Genomic DNA, 20,473 nt, shown 5'->3' with positions numbered 1-20,473 from the left:
GATTGTTTAACAATGCAGCAAGTGATCCATGACTGGTCTATGTAAACACACTTCACTCCCTGAAAACAGACCACAAATGATTATTGTGTGATTCAGCAATTGGACCACTAATATGAACACAGATGGAAGCCACTTTAGATGTGGATGTCAAGCAGAAACAACTGGCTTCAGGCTTATTTTGTGCAGATCTATATCCATATTCAAATCCACACAAAGGCCCTCATTCCTATTTGCTACTGCAAAGACAGAAATTTACCTTTAAATACAGAAAACTTTGAAGGAATTTATTTGGCTAAAACTTTCAGTTAGTTGATATTGTGACTGTCATAGAAAAAAGAAACAAGAAAAAGATTAAAAAGGCCTGATTTCCCTAGGTTGACATCTTTTAGAGATTTATCTGCCATGTAAATGCATAACCAGATGCAAAGGTGTGCATGTGCATGAAAAAAGACTGCAGACAGGGAAAGTAGTAGAGTGGAGTGACAGAGATCATTAGATGAAGCGATGCCTCCATGTCTTTAGTAAAAGTGGCATATAGAAGTCTACATAAATTAGTATCCACTTCTGATCATGTGATTGAATATCAGTGAATAAATCAGCTTTTAAGCTTTGTGTATTTTATTGTGTATTGTAAATTTTTAAATTTACACAGTGTAACCTCTATTTAAATTAGATGTAAAAAAAAACCTGTTTTAATGATATAAGAAAACAGTTTTTTCTTCTTTAAAGCGATTTTGCAATTGCAATTCAACATGTTTTTCACTGGAATTTTAAGAATAGTTAATTAAAAAGTAGTGATTAGTAAATATTTCTGCACTGCACTCATGTTTTTTTACTGTGCTTAGAAATTTCAAACATTCATTGAGTTTCACATTTTGAAATGGTAAATGTTCTGCACTTATATAGCGCTTTTCTACCTATTGGCACTCAAAGCACTTTACACTGCTTCTCATTCACCCATTCCCACTCACAATCACTCACACACCGATTGGGGAGCTGCTATGCAGCTGGCCAACACTCACAGGGAGCAACTAAGTTGGGGTTCAGTGTCTTGCTCAAGGACACTTCGACATATGACCAGTGAGGCTGGGGATCAAACCAACAACTGCAGAATTGGTTGACTCCTGCACCACAGTCACCCAGGTCTGGAATGGAATCTGGAAGGTCCACTTACTAGTGGATCAGTATCGTGGCCAAAATTTACACAATAAAAAGAAAAGAATTCTACAGTCAACTTTGCGAAAAAAAAGAGAAGTTAGAGGATGGATACAATAAAAATAAATCCATCATTAAGACATAGAAGGAAAGTTGCACAAATCAGCCTAGAATGGGTCAAAATTGAGTTACTACACAAGGAGACTTGTGATGGAGGCCACCAAGACACCTGTAACTCGTCTGATGGAGATTCAAGCCTCAGCAGCTGAGATAGGAGAGACGTACAAAACTGTTGTCTGTTTCCTTAAAAAAATAATCCACAATCATAAGATGGTTAACATAAAGAATAAGAATATAATATGTGTATATGTGGACAGTGCTGTTCTCAATTTGTGTAAACAGTCAGCTGGGCCTTGCACAGTTTAGAATAAGTAGTAATTGTGATTTTTCCTTCACTTTTTAGTATCATATTGAAGTTCTGGGGCATGCTTTAATGTTTGGTAGTCAGTGCATTGCTGGGCTTATGGTTAGGGACCTAAACTGACTAGATGGTCAGTTATTCAGTTGCCTAGACTGGCAGGGTTTGATTTGGTTAATTGAGTACATTTGTGTCAGTGGAACTGCTCAGTCTTCATGTGAAGGTGCATAGAATCAGGGTGTTTCAAAAGTAAAACTGCCCAGAATAAATAAGGCTATCATTAACAAGGCAATGACACATAACATTTAATTTCACATACCATTGCTTTATCAATGGCCCTTGCAAATAAAAGTATCAATATCTGTGTTGAAGCTAATTTACCATGGTGAAGGTAATTACGTGGGATTTCAGTAGTGGAATTTTGTATTGTCCTCATCCTATTTCTTCATACAAGGATGGGACACTTGTAATTGCATATGCTGGCAACCTGAACTTTAACTTTTTAACTAAACAATTTTAATGTTAAAAAACTTAAAGACAAATAAGTGACAAGATCCTGCGTTTAAAGGTGAGGACACTCCAGACTATAGACCTTACATAGGAAAACAAACCTAAAATTAAGTTCAGGTAAAGCTGTAGCTGCAGTGGGTCTCCCTCAGTTGCTAATACCAGTCATAACTTTCAAACTCGTTGAGAAATTATTTGTCAGGACAACTGGGTTTTTAACTAAAGACTATAATGCTCACGCAGCCTAACAAAGTCAGACCTGGCCTGTTAATTGTGTGCCATCTATTGCAGGTCTTACTGTCTTTGCAGAGAAATTCCTCATCAAAAATGCATTGATTGTGGACATATTGTAAAATGTTCCAAGGCAACATATTTCTTTTACATAAAAATATCTGATCTTACATCCAGTTGTTGTGACTACTTTGACAGTCGTCACAGACACAATGAGGTCTTTTTCTAACCTTCAGGAATATGCTGCTTTGTAGGGCATCCACCCCAGCCATCTCCTTGTGACCCAGTTTTCCGTAATACATGTAGCTTCATTTATTCAAATATCTGTTGCATTGATCTAGTCAGGATTTATGGTTACTACAAAAACCCAAACATGGCTGCATTTTAGTTTTCTAGGAATGTAATTTTCCAGAGCCTGTTTGCCTTAAATAGATCAACCTCAGCAGGCTGTTGGTCTTGGCGGGAAGCCAGATCATTTTTGCTGTACTTCTGGCTACTAGTACCTATAGTTGGCCAGAACACCGGTGACACACAAGGTGACTGAAAAAACTTATAGTGTTTTCTTATGGCTGTTTGTTCTTGATTGTCAAGAACAATATAAAGTGGCTCTTCTTTTTTTTTTTTTACCTACCTCGTTTGTCCTTATTAGTTTCACCTGCTCCCCTGTTCTTTTAAACCCAGATTTCCCTTAGTCCTTTGCCAGTTTGTCTTTGTTCTCTGTTGCTTTGTCACGTGCCTTATTATGCTGTATGCGCCTGGATTTCCCCAGTCTGGCTCTCATTTCTCTGCTCTGCCTGATCCCCTGGTTTTGGTCTGTGGTTTGTTTACTCTATTCTTATGTAGTATTCCTTAGTTTATCCTCTCCTGTTTATTTCTTGCACCCTAATTTTGTTATTCTTGTTTGTTCCCCTCTGTTTTACACTTGCTTTGATTTATTATTTATCCCTGTCTGTCAGCCCTGGATTCGTGTTCTGTTTATTAGTCCTTGTTAATTTATCCTTTTAATTGGATATTTCAATGTTGGTTACAGTTCTGTCTGGTCCCTGGCTGTACACTACAATTGGCTCTATCTGTTTAGTATCTGTGCACCCCGTTTGTTTGTTTAGTTACTTTTTCCTCCTTGTCGATTGATTTATTTAGTTTTAAGCGTTCACTCCCCCGTCAATTCCTTATAATAAATATCCTTTTATTTTGCTCTTCCTCTCGCCGTCTTCTTACGTGGGTCTTTGAAATCAAATTACTCAATACCTGACAAGTAATGCTTTTTTACTGACCAATCAGTAGTCTGCAGTGTTTTCACGACATCTTTTGGTATCATCAAAGCTCACTTGGAATGTCTATGGGGTGGGGGGGAGTCCTAGATTGTATTAATTAACTCTGTCTAAAGGAGAGCCAAAAAAATCAAGTAGCTTGGGGTTAAGTTGAACTGGTAACATGGTGGAAAAGCCCGGATTAGTGACTACTAACTGCAATGCAAAATTAGGATTGCACACAGCTATTTACGGTATCATCCTGACTGAAATAATGCTAATGTATGAGCATTCTGACTGAGGCTTCATAGAGTACAGCCACCAAGCATGAAGACCTCATCCGACAATACAGGGACAATGGATCCTGGTTATTTCTAGTTGAGGTCAGGTGCATGGGTTTTTCTGGTGCAGCTGTTCACAAGTTGGTGAAGGATGCAGGAAGGTGGAGTTTAGTTGGAAGCCAGAAGAAGGGCACTACCAACTCAAAAACTGGAGCAAGTCAAAGCTTTAGTCACAAGAGTCTGATTAAACACTTAGATATCCTAGATGTATTAGCTTATTAATTTACAAGTACAATATCTAAACAATTTTTAAAATAAGACATTATAATTAACATGGTGGAGATCTAACCTGGAGTAATCTAACCTTACTGCAAATATGGCTTAAACACTATCATTACCCAACACCACAATGAGCTTTTTTTTAAATCCAAATAAAAATGTTAATATATTTCATTCTAACTCCTAAATGAATTTGTTGCAAATACTAATTTAAAAGATGGTTAAATATAACAATACAGTATAGAAACACAGGCAGGAAAAGTCAACCATTGACATTTCAAAAGGTGTGAAAATTCAAAACAAGCATTGAGTGATTGCTTCTAACAGCTATTGTGAGATTCTGTGCCTTGACCTTTTCATGTGAAGTGTCTAGCACTGCAAAAGAAAAGCTTTAATCGAACAGCAACAGATGTCAAGTCTGCCAAATCTGACCAGTGATGATATGTACAGCCGCATGTCGTCATTAAACCGCTGGCTGTCTAGGTGGTGCCCAGCAAACGATGTGGGCTACATAGACAATCGGAAACGATTTGGGGTAAAACCTAGGCTGATTAGGAGAGATGGCATCCATCCTACTTTAGATGGTGCAGCTTTCTTATTCAGAAATATGGCTGGTTTTATTAAACAACCAAAAGTATGACAATCCAGAGTTGAGCCTAGGATGCAGAGATCCAGTCCTACACGTCTCTCTGCAGTGTCCTTACAACCGTCACCCCCCCACAACTCACACATACCTATAGAGACCGTGTCTGTTCCCTGACCAACTAAATTACATAAACCAAAAACGACAACAAGAGGAATTAATCATGATAACCTAATAACCTAAGTTAAGACTACTCCTCTCACAGAACAAAACCACAAAACTATTAAATTTGGATTATTAAGTGTGACGAAGTGTCTCTGGGCAAGACACTGAACCCCTTACAGCCCATTCCCACCCCCAGCTGTGCAGTGCTGGTCCAAGCCCGGTAGAAATTGGGGAGGGTTGCTTCAGGAAGGGGATCCGTCGTAAAAATTGTGCCAAATCAATATGTGGACAATGATCCGCTGTGGCGACCCTGAATTAACGGGAGCCGAAAGGACAAAAAATAAATGAATAAAAGTACCAGATCTCTTTCTTCTAAATCTCTGTTAGTAAATTACTTAATAAGCGATCATCAATTTGATTTATTTTGTCTCACTGAAACTTGGTTGCAGCAGGAAGAATATGTCAGTTTAAATGAGTCAACCCCCCCAAGTCATATTAATTATCATGTTCCTAGAAGCACAGGCCGAGGTGGAGGAGTTGCAGCAATCTTCCATTGTAGCTTATCAATAAACCCTAGACCTAAACATAGTTATAACTCATTTGAGAGCCTTACTCTTAGCCTTTCACACCCAAACTGGAAAACTCAAAAACCACTATTATTTGTTATCGTGTACCGTCCTCCAGTCCCTTATTCAGAGTTTTTGATTGAATTTTCTGATTTTCTATCTGATTTAGTGCTTAGTACAGATAAAGTCATTATAGTGGGTGACTTTAACATTCATGTAGATGCTGACATTAACTGCCTGAGCACTGCGTTTAATTCATTATTAGATTCAATTGGTTTTTCCCAAAATGTAAATAAACCCACTCACTGGTTTAGTCACACGTTAGACCTTGTCCTTACGTATGGAATTGAAGCAGATATTTTAACAATATTTCCTCACAACTCTCTTCTGTCTGACCATTTTCTAATAACATTTGAATTTACAATAACGGATTATACAGCAGTTAGGGAAAAATTCCACTATAGCAGATGCTTAAGTGAAAAAGCTGTCAACAAATTTAAAGAAATTATTTCTTCATCATTTGCTTTAACATATGTTAATACAATGGAAAGTAGTCTCCTTAATGTTACTCCTGCACAAGTAGATTATCTTGTTGACAATTCAGCAGCCTCATTACGTACAATACTCGATGGTGTTGCCCCTCTGAAAAAGAAAGCAGTAAACCAGAAGAGGTAATCTCCATGGTATAGTTCACAAACACGCATCTTAAAACAAGCAACACGAAAGTTAGAAAGGAAGTGGCGTTTCAGAAATTTAGAAGAATCTCATTTAGCCTGGAAAAATAGTTTAAAAATGTACAAAAAAGCTCTCCGTGATGCCAGAACAGCATATTATTCATCATTAATAGAAGAAAACAAGAACAACCCCCAGTTTCTGTTCAGCACTGTAGCCAGGCTGACTAAGAGCCATAGTTCTGTTGAGTCTAGTTTTCCCTTAAATCTGAGCAGCAATGACTTCATGGCTTTCTTTATGAATAAAATTGTAGCTATTAGAGAAAGAAATCACCAGATCCTCCCCCTAAATATTACAGATCGATCTTCACGTACAGCAGTGCTGGAATCCTAAATTAGGCCCCACTCCCTGTTAGACTGCTTTTTACCCATAGATCTCTCTGAGCTAACTTCAATTAGTATCTCATCTAAACCAACAACCTGTCTGCTAGACCCTATTCAAACTAAGTTGCTCAAGGAAGCTTTACCCTTAATAGATACGTTCATATTAGATATCATCAATCTATCTTTAGAAACAGGCTATGTACCACAGGCCTATAAGGCAGCTGTAATTAAACCATTACTTAAAAAACCCTGTCTTGACCCAGGTGTCTTATCAAATTACAGACCAATATCTAATCTCCTCTTTATTTCTAAAACCCTTGAAAAAGTAGTTGCAAAACAATTATGTGATCACCTTTACAGGAATAATTTGCATGAAGATCTTCTCTTGGCCTCAGATAATGGACTCGTCTCTGTACTTGTTCTGTTAGATCTTAGTGCTGCATTCGATACCATTGATCACAACATTTTATAACAGAGACTGGAACATGAAATTGGGATTAAAGAAACTGCACTAGGTTGGTTTAAATCTGATAGATTTCAATTTGTTCATGTTACTGATGAATCCTCCATGCACACAAAGGTTAGCTATGGAGTTCCACAAGGCTCTGTGTTAGGACCAATACTTTTTACTTTATATATGTCTCTGTTAGGCAACATTATTTGAAAATACTCCATAAATTTCCATTGCTATGCTGATGATACCCAGCTATATGGATCTATGAAACCAGATGAAAAAAATGCCTGGATGTCCCATAATGTTTTACTTCAAAAATCAGACAAAACTTAAGTCATAGTATTTGGGCCCAAAATCTCAGAAACATAATGTCTAACCACATCATTACTCTAGATAGCATAAGTCTGGCCTCCAGTAATACTGCAAGGAACCTTGGAGTTATTTTTGACCAGGATTTGTCCTTTACCTCACATATAAACAAATCTCTAGATCAGCCTTCTTCCACCTACGGAACATTGCCAAATTTAAGAGCATCCTGTCTCAAAGTGATGCCGAAAAACTGGTCCATGCATTTGTTACTTGTAGGTTGGACTACTGTAATTCCCTACTTTCAGGATTCCCCAGTAACTAAAGAGCCTGCAATTAATCCAAAATGCTGCAGCCAGAGTGCTGACTGGAACTAGCAAGAGAGATCATATTTCACCTTCACTAGCTTCTCTCCATCTTCTTACATATAAAGCTCTGAATGGTCAGGCTCCATCATATATAGAAGACCTCATAGCACCATATCATCCCAGTAGACCACTTTGATCTCAGAATGCAGGCCTACTTGTGGTTCCCAAAATTTCCAAAGGTAGAATGGGAGGTAGAGCCTTTAGCTATCAAGCTCCTCTCCTGTGTACCCAGCTCCCAGTTCAGATTTTGGAAGCAGACACCCTCTTTACTTTTAAGTCTAGGCTTAAAACTTTCCTCTTTGATAAAGCTTATGCTTAGTTATAGTTATGCTGCTATAGGTTTAGACTGTTGGGGGACGCCCTTTCTTCTCTCACTTCAAAATTGTGACTACTGAATGATATTAAAATGATATGTGTGTTTTCTCCTGTAGTTGTCTTTTTCTTTCTCTGTCTCCCTCTTGCTGTCCCTCTTTGCAGGTGTCCCTGTGTTTTTTCCAGTGTGCAGCTACTGGTCCTATCAACCTGCCCGATATTTTGTTGTTGCTTCCTTTTGCTCATTTCTTTTTTCTCTCCACTTTCCACTCACCCCAACCGGTCAAGGCAGATGGCCGACCACCCTGAGCCTGAGTTCTGCTGGAGGTTTCTTCCATTAAAGGGAGTTTTTCCTCTCCACTGTTGCCTAGAGCTTGCTCGAGGGGGAATTGTTGGGTTCTCTCTATACTTGACTTTATTCTGTAAAGTGCCTTGAGATGACTTTGTTGTGAATTTAATGTCCACCTATCAGACATCAGCTCCTCCAGAGACATGAGAGCTGAAGTATTTCATGTCTCCTGTCAAAATACTGAAAAGTGCACATATTCTGTGCTCACACATGAACGTTTGTGTGTTTGCATTCATGTAGCAAAGACGGTAAATTATTAAAACCGCCATTTATCAAAAGATAGCATCTCTCGGAAGAATTGAATCAAGTGATGAACCAATTCATTTCCTGTCAAAATACAATGCTCACATTTGTGTTTGCTTTTAAATTTGTGCACAGGTAAAGGCTTGTGCTTGGAGTAGAATGTGGATACATTTTACAGGGTTTACACATTTTTAAGCACTGCTGTACATCCAGCTTTTTGCCAGCTGAAGGTTTAGCTTAGGTCTAAATGCTGTATATTAGTGTACTGATGAGGTGTCAGGCTATGACAAATAAAATAAATCAACAAAACAGATGAAAAAGTTTAGGTTACATTAGAAGATACAGTTGTGCTAGGTTTTTTTTTTTTTTTTAACTTACTTGGTTTTATAGACAAATAGAGCACAGTTCCAAATGGCTTCTCTTTTTAATGCCCATCCTCCTCAACACCTCAGGTTTAGTTTAGGCCCCTCCCCCAAGACAGACTTTTTGATAACCATAGAACTATGGATTAGAACTCACATCCGTGGCTGCAGATAAGAACATGCAGCTGAGTAAAAGAATGAATGAAAGGAAGCTTGTTAACGGGGCGATGTCACTTCATAAAAACAAAGTCTACCTAAAGTCCAAAAGAAAATTTAACAACTGTATGTGACATGATCACACAAAGTTTCAGAAAGCAGCATTTCACAGTTAAAATCTGTGAGCCAGGCTTACAAAATAAGTCAGAGATGGAGGAAAAATTTTTATATATGGATTTCCAGTAATCAGGTTATTTAAGTGCATGTAAACACCGTTCCCTGATTACCCAAGAACAGCAATATTATGGTGCTTAAGACTAATATATAACCTGTGAACTGCTTTGACGTTTTCAGCCAAATATCTAGAGTATTTCGTGTTCTGTAAATCCTTTATCTCATGCCGAAATAATGGAGCATTTCAATAATTTTGTTATTTTTCTCTAGATTTCAAATCCCTGTTTTGCTTCATTTCTTACACTTTCTTTCTTACACAGAGAACAGTCTACAGCAGTTTTTAAAAAGCACATAAACTTCACAGCCCTGCCAGCAGGTTATTATTCCTGTCCCTTCACACCGACTTTTACTGTGTTTTTGATCAATGGTTGGAGCGTGGAGGTAATGGAGCAAAGCCGCCGGCTTCCGTTTATACTGTGGGGCACACATACACTATAAATTGAGTGCACTCGTGACCCTGTAACACGCATTGAATAAACATGGAATATTAGATGAACTTTTTCTTTCAACAGTTCCTATTCCTATTTGTTTGATTTGGCTTTATCTTGACTGTTTATGCAGTGTATTTTGCTGTTTGTGTGTGTGTGCTTGCGTGTGTGTGTGTGTGTGTGTGTGTGTGTATACCCTTTTGGTGCATTGTCGCATTTATCTTCCTTTATTGCCAGAAGCACAAAGTTAGAGATGTCTGTGGTGAAGGAAAAGTTACAATTATAGTTGATTTATTAATAACAAATAAAATTGTAGAATGTAAGGGTTTTAAAGTAGGAAATATTTATTTTATGTTTATTGGTGTTCCTTGTTTAAATACAGGCAAGTATTTATTTTAAGTGGTGCTTTCGATTTATTGTAAAATCATTATGATCATTTTTTGTTGTTGTTTTGTTTTGCTTTGTGTTGGACATCATATACATGAACTATTCCAGGTTTCAGACTGAGAATTTTTTTGTTGAACTAATACGGTTAATTTAGAAAAATGACAGACAATGACAAAAATACCTGAGTAAGTATACATCAAATAATGAAAGATTGTTTCTTTACATGCACGAATTGCCACTAATTAGTTGTAACAAGTTCTGTGATTCATTAATCTTTGCTTTAGAGTCATTAACTCAAAGTATCAGTAAAATTTGTTTTAATTCAATTCAATTCAATTCAACTTTATTTATATAGCGCCAATTCACAACAAAGTCATCTCAGGGCACTTTACACAATAAAGTCAAGATTATAAAGATGTATAAAGAGAACCCAACAATTCCCCCTGGAGCAAGCCATAGGCAACAGTGGAGAGGAAAAACTCCCTTTAACGGAAGAAACCTCCAGCGGAACCAGGCTCAGGGTTGACGGCCATCTGCCTCGACCGGTTGGGGTGAGTGGAAGGTGAAGAGAGAAAAGAACAGAGCAACAAAAAGCAACAACAAAACATCGGGCAGATTGGTAGGACCAGTAGCTGCATGCTGGAAGACACACAGCTTCAAAGCCGGGGGACACCTGTGGAAAGGGACAGAGAGAGGGGGACAGAGGAGGACAAAGACAACTACGGGAGAGAACACACAGAGTCAATGACATACAGTGGTGACAATTGTGGGTTGAGAGGAGAGGAGAGATGGTCAAGAGGAGGAAAGGAGCTCAGTGCATTGGGGGGTGGGTCCCCCAGCAGTCTAAGCCTATAGCAACATAACTATAACTAACTATAAGCTTTATTAAAAAGGAAGGTTTTAAGCCTAGACTTAAAAGTAGAGAGGGTGTCTGCTTCCCGAATCTGAACTGGGAGCTGGTTCCACAGGAGAGGAGCTTGATAGCTAAAGGCTCTGCCTCCCATTCTACCTTTGGAAATTCTGGGAACAACAAGTAGGCCTGCATTCTGAGAGCGAAGTGGTCTACTGGGATGATATGGTGCTATGAGTTCTTCTATATATGATGGAGCCTGACCATTCAGAGCTTTATATGTAAGAAGCGGGGTTTTAAATTCTATTCTAGATTTAATGGGAAGCCAATGGAGAGAAGCTAGTGAAGGTGAAATATGATCTCTCTTGCTAGTTCCAGCCAGCACTCTTGCTGCAGCATTTTGGATTAAATACCTGCAAGAGCTTCACATTAGACCAGCCAATCTCTCTGCAGCTAAAATTGTTTTTGTATGCTTGAGAATGTAATTTTGATAGGACTTTGCTTTGATGTTTTCTCCTTGACTTAGATTTTTGCTGCCTTGTACCTTCTGATGCCAACATATTTGATACTGCATAACAAAATTCAAATTTTATATTTACATAATTTTTTCATTGCTTTATGGCTAAACCAAGGCAAACATAGCATTAGGTTAAGGTTAATGGAAAGATCCTGGCCTAGCTTAATAGAGAAAAAAAAAAAAAGTTTTAGTCTAAGTCTAAAACCACAAATTGTCTCTAATCTTAATCTTAAAGTATTTTTCTTGTCTTCCTGCCCTTCTATAATGTATCCAAAGAATGTATGTTGCATCAGAGCATAATTAATCAACTGATTACATTTCCTGCACAAATGTAATTTTGGCTGCACATTGCATATAGACAGATCTTTTTTTTCCCCATAAAACTACTTTGGAGTTTAGACCCTGAGATGTTTTTCTTCAGGTGATTAGGGGGGTGAATGGATAACAAACACAGATCTTTAAGATCGGAATTTAAGTCTGCTTATGAATCTACTCCTGTTATTGTTGCAACCAGTCATGTGACACACATCATATTCCTCCAGAGTCTGGACCCAACATCTGACTTTTATTTGAGCAAATGAGGTGAATTTATTGAGTCTTATCAGAAGGACTTGGATGCTAGTCTCAGTTGTGCTGTAAGACCAGGTGTGTTTGTCAAATGTATTCTATCATCACTAAGTGTGGCTCACTCACAACTCAGTATATTAGTGTATCCTCTCACCATGTAGAGCAATACTTATTCTAGTCGTACCATCTCTTGTTTTTAAATGATATTGTGGGATATAGTGTCTTATTATAATTATATATACATCTATGTCTATATCTCTATATAGACATATCTATAGATATATATGTATTTAGATTGTTAGATGTTTTACAACTTGTGTGTACCCAAAAGAACTTTTCTGGAAGCCAGAAAAGTTCTACACTTGTTAGTCAACCTTTGTCTTTATTTTCCAATACTCTTCTTATCTCTTTAGGTTGATGCGTATTTATCTTCATCTCTTCTATTCACCTTTCTTTAGCTGCAAACAGTAATGATAAAAAATAATTAAACCAGTCTCCCTGTCAAAACTGATTTCCTGTCATTGTACTTTAATCCTTTTAAATGTTTTTCTGATTTGTACCCCCCCCCTCATTTTTCTATTGTAAATTCGGATTTTCTTCTTTCCCCATTCTTCTGTACCTTTTTATTATTAGCATTGCTGCCCATTCTACATTAGTAATTTGCATTTTTATTGAATAAATTAGTTCTCAGACATTGGGCGGCTGTGGCCCAGGAGGTAGAGTGGTTCTCCATCAATCCCACAGTTGTTGGTTTGATCCCTGGTTACTCCGATTACATGTCAGAGTGTCCTTGAGCAAGACACAGACCCCCAACTTAGTTGCTCCTGGTAAGTGTTTGGCACTCCATATCAATGTGTAAGTGTAAATGCATATTGATAAATGTTCTGCACTTATATAGCACTTTTCTACCTATTGGCACTCAAAGTGCTTTACACTAGTTCTTATTCACCTATTCACACACTCACACACTGATGGGGGGAACTGCTATGAAGGCCAACACTCAAGGATACTTCGACATGTGACCAGCAGACCCAGGGATCAAACCAACAAATGCAGGATTGGTGGATGACCACTTTGCCTTCCTGCGCCACAGTCGCCACTCAGTATGTGTGAGTGATTGAGATTGCGATTGTGGTTGTGATTGATTGTGTATGGGTGAATGAGAAGAATTGTAAAGTGCTTTGAGTACCAATAGATAGAAAAGTGTAGACCATTTACTATTAATATTGTTCCTTGTAATATGCAAAGTAGGTTTTATTCCAGTTTGGAATGGAAATCAGTATTGCAGCATTTGATGCCAGTTATATAGCTAAAGGCTAACTGTAAGGCTAATAATGGCTACATGAAGAACTGTTGTAGACAACTTTCATAGTTATATTTCCATGGGACACTCAAAAGTGATTGACATTTAGATTTTTAAATGTATTTTTAGTTGCTACAAGAGCCATTCCCATTGTCTTGTGGCTTTTGCAGCGTGTTTTCTCATTTGTTTGTGTCGTGGGTTTTTGCAGCACTTTTCTCAATGAGGTTGTGTTGTGCCTTTTTGCAGCGCGTTTCTTAATGCTGGGCCTGTGTTGTTAAATTGGTTAAGTTGTTTTTGTATATTCGCTTGTGCTTTCTCTATTTGCATGTGTTTTCTCACATGCAAATAGACATGCAGTGCTTGAGCTCTCAGGGCCACCTTAATAAAGGGTTTTTCTATGGTGCTAACATCAGTAACTGAAACACTTTCATGTTTACTATGATAACCAGCAATAGTAGAAATACAACATAATGTAATTGTACGAATATCACATCATTGTCTTTTTAAAAAAAATATTTTATGAAAGAACTGTAGCACTTTTGTCCTGCATCCAGTCTTTATGTACTGTAGTGTATCACTGTACAGCTATGTATGCTAAAAATTACATTCCCATGCAACTCAACTGCTGCTGTTTATGTAAGGAATGTAATACTCTAAGTGCGTGGATTTTGTTTAAATACAACCTTATTTTAGCATATGAAACTGAGCCTCCAGGAGGTGGTTTAGACGTAAGGTGGGCATACAATGAACATGACTCTCACTACAGTCCCATCTGTGGTTTCGGCAAAAGAAGCACTTTGGGTATCGTTATAATTTAGTTTAATATATGTCTTAAGTTAATTTTTCCGTATTAAACCAGACCACACTTTTTGCCTAACCTCAACCAAGGTGCTATTCTAATAACACTATTAAAAAAAAACGGGGGTGTTCTACTTTGGTCCAAGATCAACATTTACATGGAAAAGAAGCAATATTGTGATTGCAGTTTAGTTGAACTCCCTTTTTACATTTTTTATAGCTGCATACTGTTTCTAACTTGTTTTTATCTCTCTGCTTCTCCTCTCTCTATTGCATTTAGGCGTTGAATGCATTGTGGTTTTACCTGAACCAAGGAGTCACTGGGATCCTGTCTTCGGCACATGTGTCTTTCTTTTCTCCTTTCTGATCCCTGTGGCTATCATCAGCATCTGCTATAGCCTGATGGTCAAGCGTCTGCGCAGTGTCCGCATCCTGTCTGGCTCCAAAGAAAAGGATCGCAACCTGCGGCGTATCACCAGGATGGTCCTGGTTGTGGTGGCAGCATTTGTTGTCTGTTGGACGCCCATTCAGATCATGGTCCTGGCTCAGTCGCTGGGCTTCAACCTGAGTAGCTTGTTCACACTGGTTCTGATGCACTTCTGTATTGCACTGGGCTATGTCAACAGCAGCTTGAATCCTGTGCTCTATGCATTCCTGGATGAGAACTTCAAGCGCTGCTTCCGTGAGTTCTGTCATCCATCCCCATTTCGCCTCGATACCCAACAGTCGGGCAGGATGAGGAGCATTGCGAGAGAGGTTGCGGCAGCCTACAGCTGCAAAGCTGGAGATGGTGGGGGGCCTGGAGGTGGGACGCCTAATCCAGCATGACTAGGCGTGGAACTCCCTTTGGTGGGGGTAGACCCCACACAGAGGGGAGAGGCGCAGGGGAGAGGGAACTCCAACACTGAATTGACTCAGATTACAGCTCTCTAGCGGCACGAGCCCTCCCGCCCTCCAACTAGAAGACTGGCCTGGGGCGGGGGGGAGGGAGATGAAGAGGATGGAGTTGAAAGGAAAAGAATTTAGGATTAGTGATGTTGATGATAAACATGGCCACAATGGGGGTTCATATGGGTGGAAGGAAATGGAATAAATTGAACGTTTGGCTAAAAATGCTGGTGGAGATCTGGATAGGTGGTAGTGCCACATGTGGAAGTAGCTCAATGACCATAGCTCTAATTCCACTGGGGCAACAAGTCAACAGCTTTTTGGGGAACCTTAAGACTTAAGGATCCAGCTACCTGACATGAACATAAATATAAAACTAGTGTTAATTGAAATGTATTGAAGCTCCGAACACAACAGCCTCACAAACAGAAACTGGATCTGGCAACTGGGCCTGATATCCAGTTGCTGCATCTCATGAAAGATGCCTAACCTTCCACGTGGTTATGCAAGTTGGGTTGGAGCTAGACATTTGGAGAGAGTGTATAAACAACTGGTGATATAATCAAGGAGCCGAGATACCCAATCTTTAAAGCCGCACTGCTCCTAGATAGAATATAAACATTGTACTATTAGATAGCATGGATCATGGCTATCTGGTTTTAAGGACGACAAAATAGACTGTTGAAGAGTAAAGCTTTCTGAAATTGTGAGACGATTAACACTTTCACTGCAGTTTATTATATTATTAGAAGTTGATGTTTTGATTTAAAGAACTTTCTATAATGATTGCCGGGAAGCATTGAATATAGATCTTAATATGGAGTCTTCTTTTGTGATGGCTCCTGTGTAATTCTATATAATGGTCATATGCTGCTCTGCTCTTATTATAATAGAAATGGACACACAAAGTGTAATGTGATAATTGAAACTGTACAAAGGAAGTTACCTAGTCTTGAACAATATTTCTTAAACCGTGTCTATAAATACAGAATGGGTCACATGGACGTTTTTATTGGAGCAGCATTGTAAGCCAAAAGCACTCAACAATAAAATCAGCATTTAGGCAAAGCCCAGTGCAGGTCTTAAGCCGTGTGTTCTTGTTGTGTTGTAGGACACAAAACAACTGACAGTGCCTGTTTGCGGTAGGTGACACATGACATGTCAATTAGTCTGTATTTAAGGGTTCCAACATCATATCTGCAGCTAGGACTTCAAAGGTTTTTCATACATGTACTTTTAATGTGACCTGGGCAAAACATTACATTTGTAAAAACTGGTTCGATTATTAGTTTCGAGCACTTAGGGAACATACAAAATGTCTGATGACAAAAAGTCAGTCAAAAATAGTGGTCAAGAATTTGTAGAAAAAAGAAAAAACAATCCTCATGTGTTGAAACATGGCTACCAGATTTATTAACAACAAATCTGTGATTATAAACTGACTTGCAAATTGTGTACGTTAGGGTTCTATGGTTTTATACCACTTCCTCTTGCTCAGTGCATCTCATGCCTTCATCCTCTGCCCTCCATCACGCCAATTCTATTTCTAATAAATATAAGGGTTTTGCAGCATTGGAGGTGAAGCTAACAACCCTTTCAGGCACCAGTAGTCGGTCTGGACCAACCCAGCATACCCCCTCTTTGCTGTTTCCAAAGAGCTGATAAGCCAAGTCAGCAGGGTGAACTGAATACACACAGATTTGATGGATTTGGACTTGTGATAACCAAACTTTGCTTAGATACATGTGTTATTTGGCAGATTAAAAAGAAGGCCACTATTTGTTCAGCCATTACATTTGATCCATTGCTACTATAAAAGGTCTGACATATGCTTACATGTGTTTAAGTTTCCACAGATACCTCTTCATAATTACAGATGTTTTTAAAATGACACATCTGGGTGTGCTGTTTTTCCCAGGTCTGTAGCTAATCAGGATCAGGGTTGGGTTTAGAAATGTTGGTGGTGAATTCTGGGTTTGACATATTTTGAGGTTGGGATATGAACACCCTATGAGTTTGGGTGGGGGGGTTAACAAGGAGGAATCGTTACTCTAAGCACCACAGTGGCAAAGCAGGAGAAAGGGGTCATGGTGCACTGACTCCACTCCAAGGGACAAAGGGGCTCTCTCTCTTCTAAGTGTCTTAAGGTGGAAATCAACCCCAAAACAGAAATCACATATAGTATTATCATGGTCTAGATATAGTACGTTGGATATGACATTTTGAGACCCATATTTCACACCTAAATCCCAAACAGGACAAAAGTAAAAAAAAAAAAATGTAATACAAAATACAACAAGTATATTTATATATGTTCTTAATTACAAGTTTATCTCCGACTTTGTTTATCTTTGTATTACTAGTTTTATTGGCAGTAGTTTTCATTTATCCTAAAAGTGGGAATTTCATTTCCGAAAAAAAAAAAAAATCAGATTTAATGTTAAATTTAAACATTGTAGTATTTGTTAAACCATCCATGCTTTAAGAATTAACATGTGGATTCTGTTTTAGGGTTGTTGCCCCCTTAATGTTATATTTGTCTCTCTTGATTTAATTGATTGGTCTAATTGGTTAAACTGTCTTGTTTTTTTTCTTTTATTTTATCTTCAGTTTAATCCATTTAAAAATATGTTGTAACCATTTATTGTCACAACATTTTTGCTGTTAATTCTAATGTTTTTTCTTAGTTACAGTAATCTCTGTCAGAAAAGTTTATCCTCTTTGCTGCAGCTTCTCTGCAGTATTTATATATAATTGTGATCATTTTCTTAAGTTTGGTTCCTTTTTTTGAGAGAAACAATTCTATGAATTTACATTGCCTTAAATATCAAGTGAAGTCTATTACTGAAGCTCGCTCTCTGGCTGGATAAAACATGTTCTAGTTTTTACTGGTGCTTTGCTGTTAGTTTATATTTGTCTAGATTTGTATTTCTAAAACATCTTAGAACAGGAGTCATCAGGAAGGAGGATATGTCAATTAAGACTTTGTATTTTCTAAAAATAGATGTCTTAAGCTTTAAAGGCTTTGAATACTTTAATATTGACTATTAATAATATAGATCATTTTAAAAGTTATTTTTTTGATTTGTTTTAATGTTTGTATAACCTAGACTCATGCTACATTGAATTCAACAGTATTAAGTGTGCATTATGCCGTAGCCACTAGGGGGTGAAAGCTTAAACGTTATAGGCTGACACTCCAAACATAGTTCCACTCAAAGATGGACCAGAGTTCTAAATAAGTACACAAGTTATGTTAAATTACATATATCAATACCAGCAATATTTTACACATTTGTCATTCACAAATAGCCAACTCTTACTGCTGAAAGAGACCTTACAATGGGTTAAGAATAGATGTGATTTTGGCTTTAAAAATTGGCCATATTAACTCAATGACAAGGTCAATCTGTTATATTTTAATGTACATTTAAGAGGCCTGTCTTCTGTAGAATAATTTGAGAAACATTGTTGGTTGGGTAAAAATTCAGAAACAAACTGGACGCAAAGTTGTGTCTCTCATGTCAAAGTCCTGTGTTTTGTCACTCACCCATCCACCCCAACCACCTTCCAATAAAGACTTTTTAAACTCTAAAATAAATCACTAAATGCCACTCTTGGGATGTCATATTATGGCTACTAGATGTCCAGATGTCCACTAGATGACTAAATTACTGCTTCTTGCTCAAAATACCTATGCCAGTGGACAGAAGGTGACCCACCAAAACAAAATTGTGGACTGATAACTAGACATTCAGTGGCATAATAATGTATGAATAGGCTGTCCCAGGCCCCAAGTTACATCCCCACTGATACTTTCACCTAACTAGCAGCAATAAAATAAGCTAAACCTAAACCAGTGTCTGAATTAATATAAAATATTATATAGCATATTTTTACATTCAAAGCAGTTTAAACAAACTCCCAGATAATTTATTTTTGGTCATTTACTTGAGAAGGACTGACACATGACTATTCATATCATATTTGTGGGAACCTCAAAAGGACTTCCATTCCAAATCATTATTAGCTGTAAACATAGGTGTTAGCATTATAAAAAAGTGGGATTGGAACTTTATTTTTGACATACCTCTACTATACTTGTTGGCCTGTTCTGTTCTGAGTTAGTTTTATAAATACTGGTCGTCTTTTGTACAACCTGGCAGACTTTGTGTAGGAAACAATGGTTGAAGAATCAAGGTCACTGAGCTTCTACACTTTATTAAGACGTGCTATAATGCTGCTGTGAGGCTCTTTGTGCTTAACTGTCACTGTTAAAACTGAGGACACAATGATATTTTGTATTAATGTTCAGTGTTATTTGTAGCAAAAATGGACACAGAGGACTCCAAAACGCTGACATATTTTTGTTTAACAATAAAGAGTGCGTATAGTATAATATTACACTTAAGTCTAAAACATAGTTCTGATTATCGTTTAACATCTGACCTCTTTCTCTTGGTATTCTTGTTGTATAAATAGACCGTTTGACACCCATGACAGTAGGCCTACTTATTGTTACCTCCATGCATTTGAGCGCAGGGAGATTCCTTTCATTCGTTTACATTTTACAGACCACATGAATGTCAAGTGAACAACCTGATGAAAATCCAAATGTAGAAAGAAAAAAAACCATACAATGTTGATGTTGTTGTTATTGCTATTATTGCTATCAAAATATAAAAACTGTTGCATTAGTGTTTTTTGTTTTGTGGGAGACTGTCTGAAATCTATGTAATACTTGTGGACTGCATTTTACTCGCTGCCTGAGTCATGAAATGAAACAGTTCCTAGGGCTTGAAAGTTAGGGAACTCATTTTGTTGTTGTTATTGCAGCCATAGCTCCATCTCTTTGACCCCACCTCAACTTTTTTTAACTACACACTCACACAGACTGTGATCACAAAGCCTGAAGTAGTTTCTTAGCCTCTTATTGGAGCACTGTGGCGCAGGAGGTAGAGTGGTTGTCCACCAATCCCCCCAGTTGCTGGTTCGAATTATATCTGTTAAAGTATGTCCATCATGTCCTATTTCTAGCCTGATTTGAATAGCCTATTAGTTGTAAATGGGGCCAGGTGACAGAGCTGTTTGCATCACATGACTCTGGCTATAACTTCATAATCTTACCATGCTAGCTGGCTTATTGTCAATGCATAGAGATTTTTTGCTGAAGCTTGAATTTTAAATTGTATATTTTTCTCTGCATATGATATTAATAAATAAATGATGGCTATGTATAAACTATTGTTTTACCTTTGACTTTTTGTCAGATGCACTCTAAATAACACAAATGTGCTCATCTTGCTATGGTTTGCAGTATAAATATATAAATCAAAAGTGTGATTGTAATGTTAACTTAAAAACACCAATGGCCATTGTGTAATTTTTTTTATACAGAATTTGTTGTAGAAAACACATTTTATAAAGAAGTATTTTATCTAGATGAAGAGTGAAGACTGAA

General features: G+C 37.8%; 1 protein-coding gene across 1 annotated transcript in view; it reads left to right on the top strand.

The window, feature by feature from the left end:
* Positions 1-20,247, top strand: part of oprl1 (opiate receptor-like 1) — a 118,147-nt gene extending 97,900 nt beyond the window's left edge. Inside the window, 2 exon segments of the mRNA XM_067528031.1 lie at positions 14,405-14,916; positions 14,918-20,247. Coding sequence (XP_067384132.1) covers positions 14,405-14,916; positions 14,918-14,956 — 551 coding nt within the window. The 3' untranslated portion in view covers positions 14,957-20,247.
* The last annotated feature ends 226 nt before the right edge of the window (positions 20,248-20,473 follow it).

This window comes from Channa argus, chromosome 13 (genome assembly GCF_033026475.1).
Source record: "Channa argus isolate prfri chromosome 13, Channa argus male v1.0, whole genome shotgun sequence".
Classification (NCBI taxonomy): Eukaryota; Metazoa; Chordata; class Actinopteri; order Anabantiformes; family Channidae; genus Channa; species Channa argus.
Note: the sequence above shows the minus strand (reverse complement) of the source record. Positions and strands in the feature narration are given on the sequence as shown.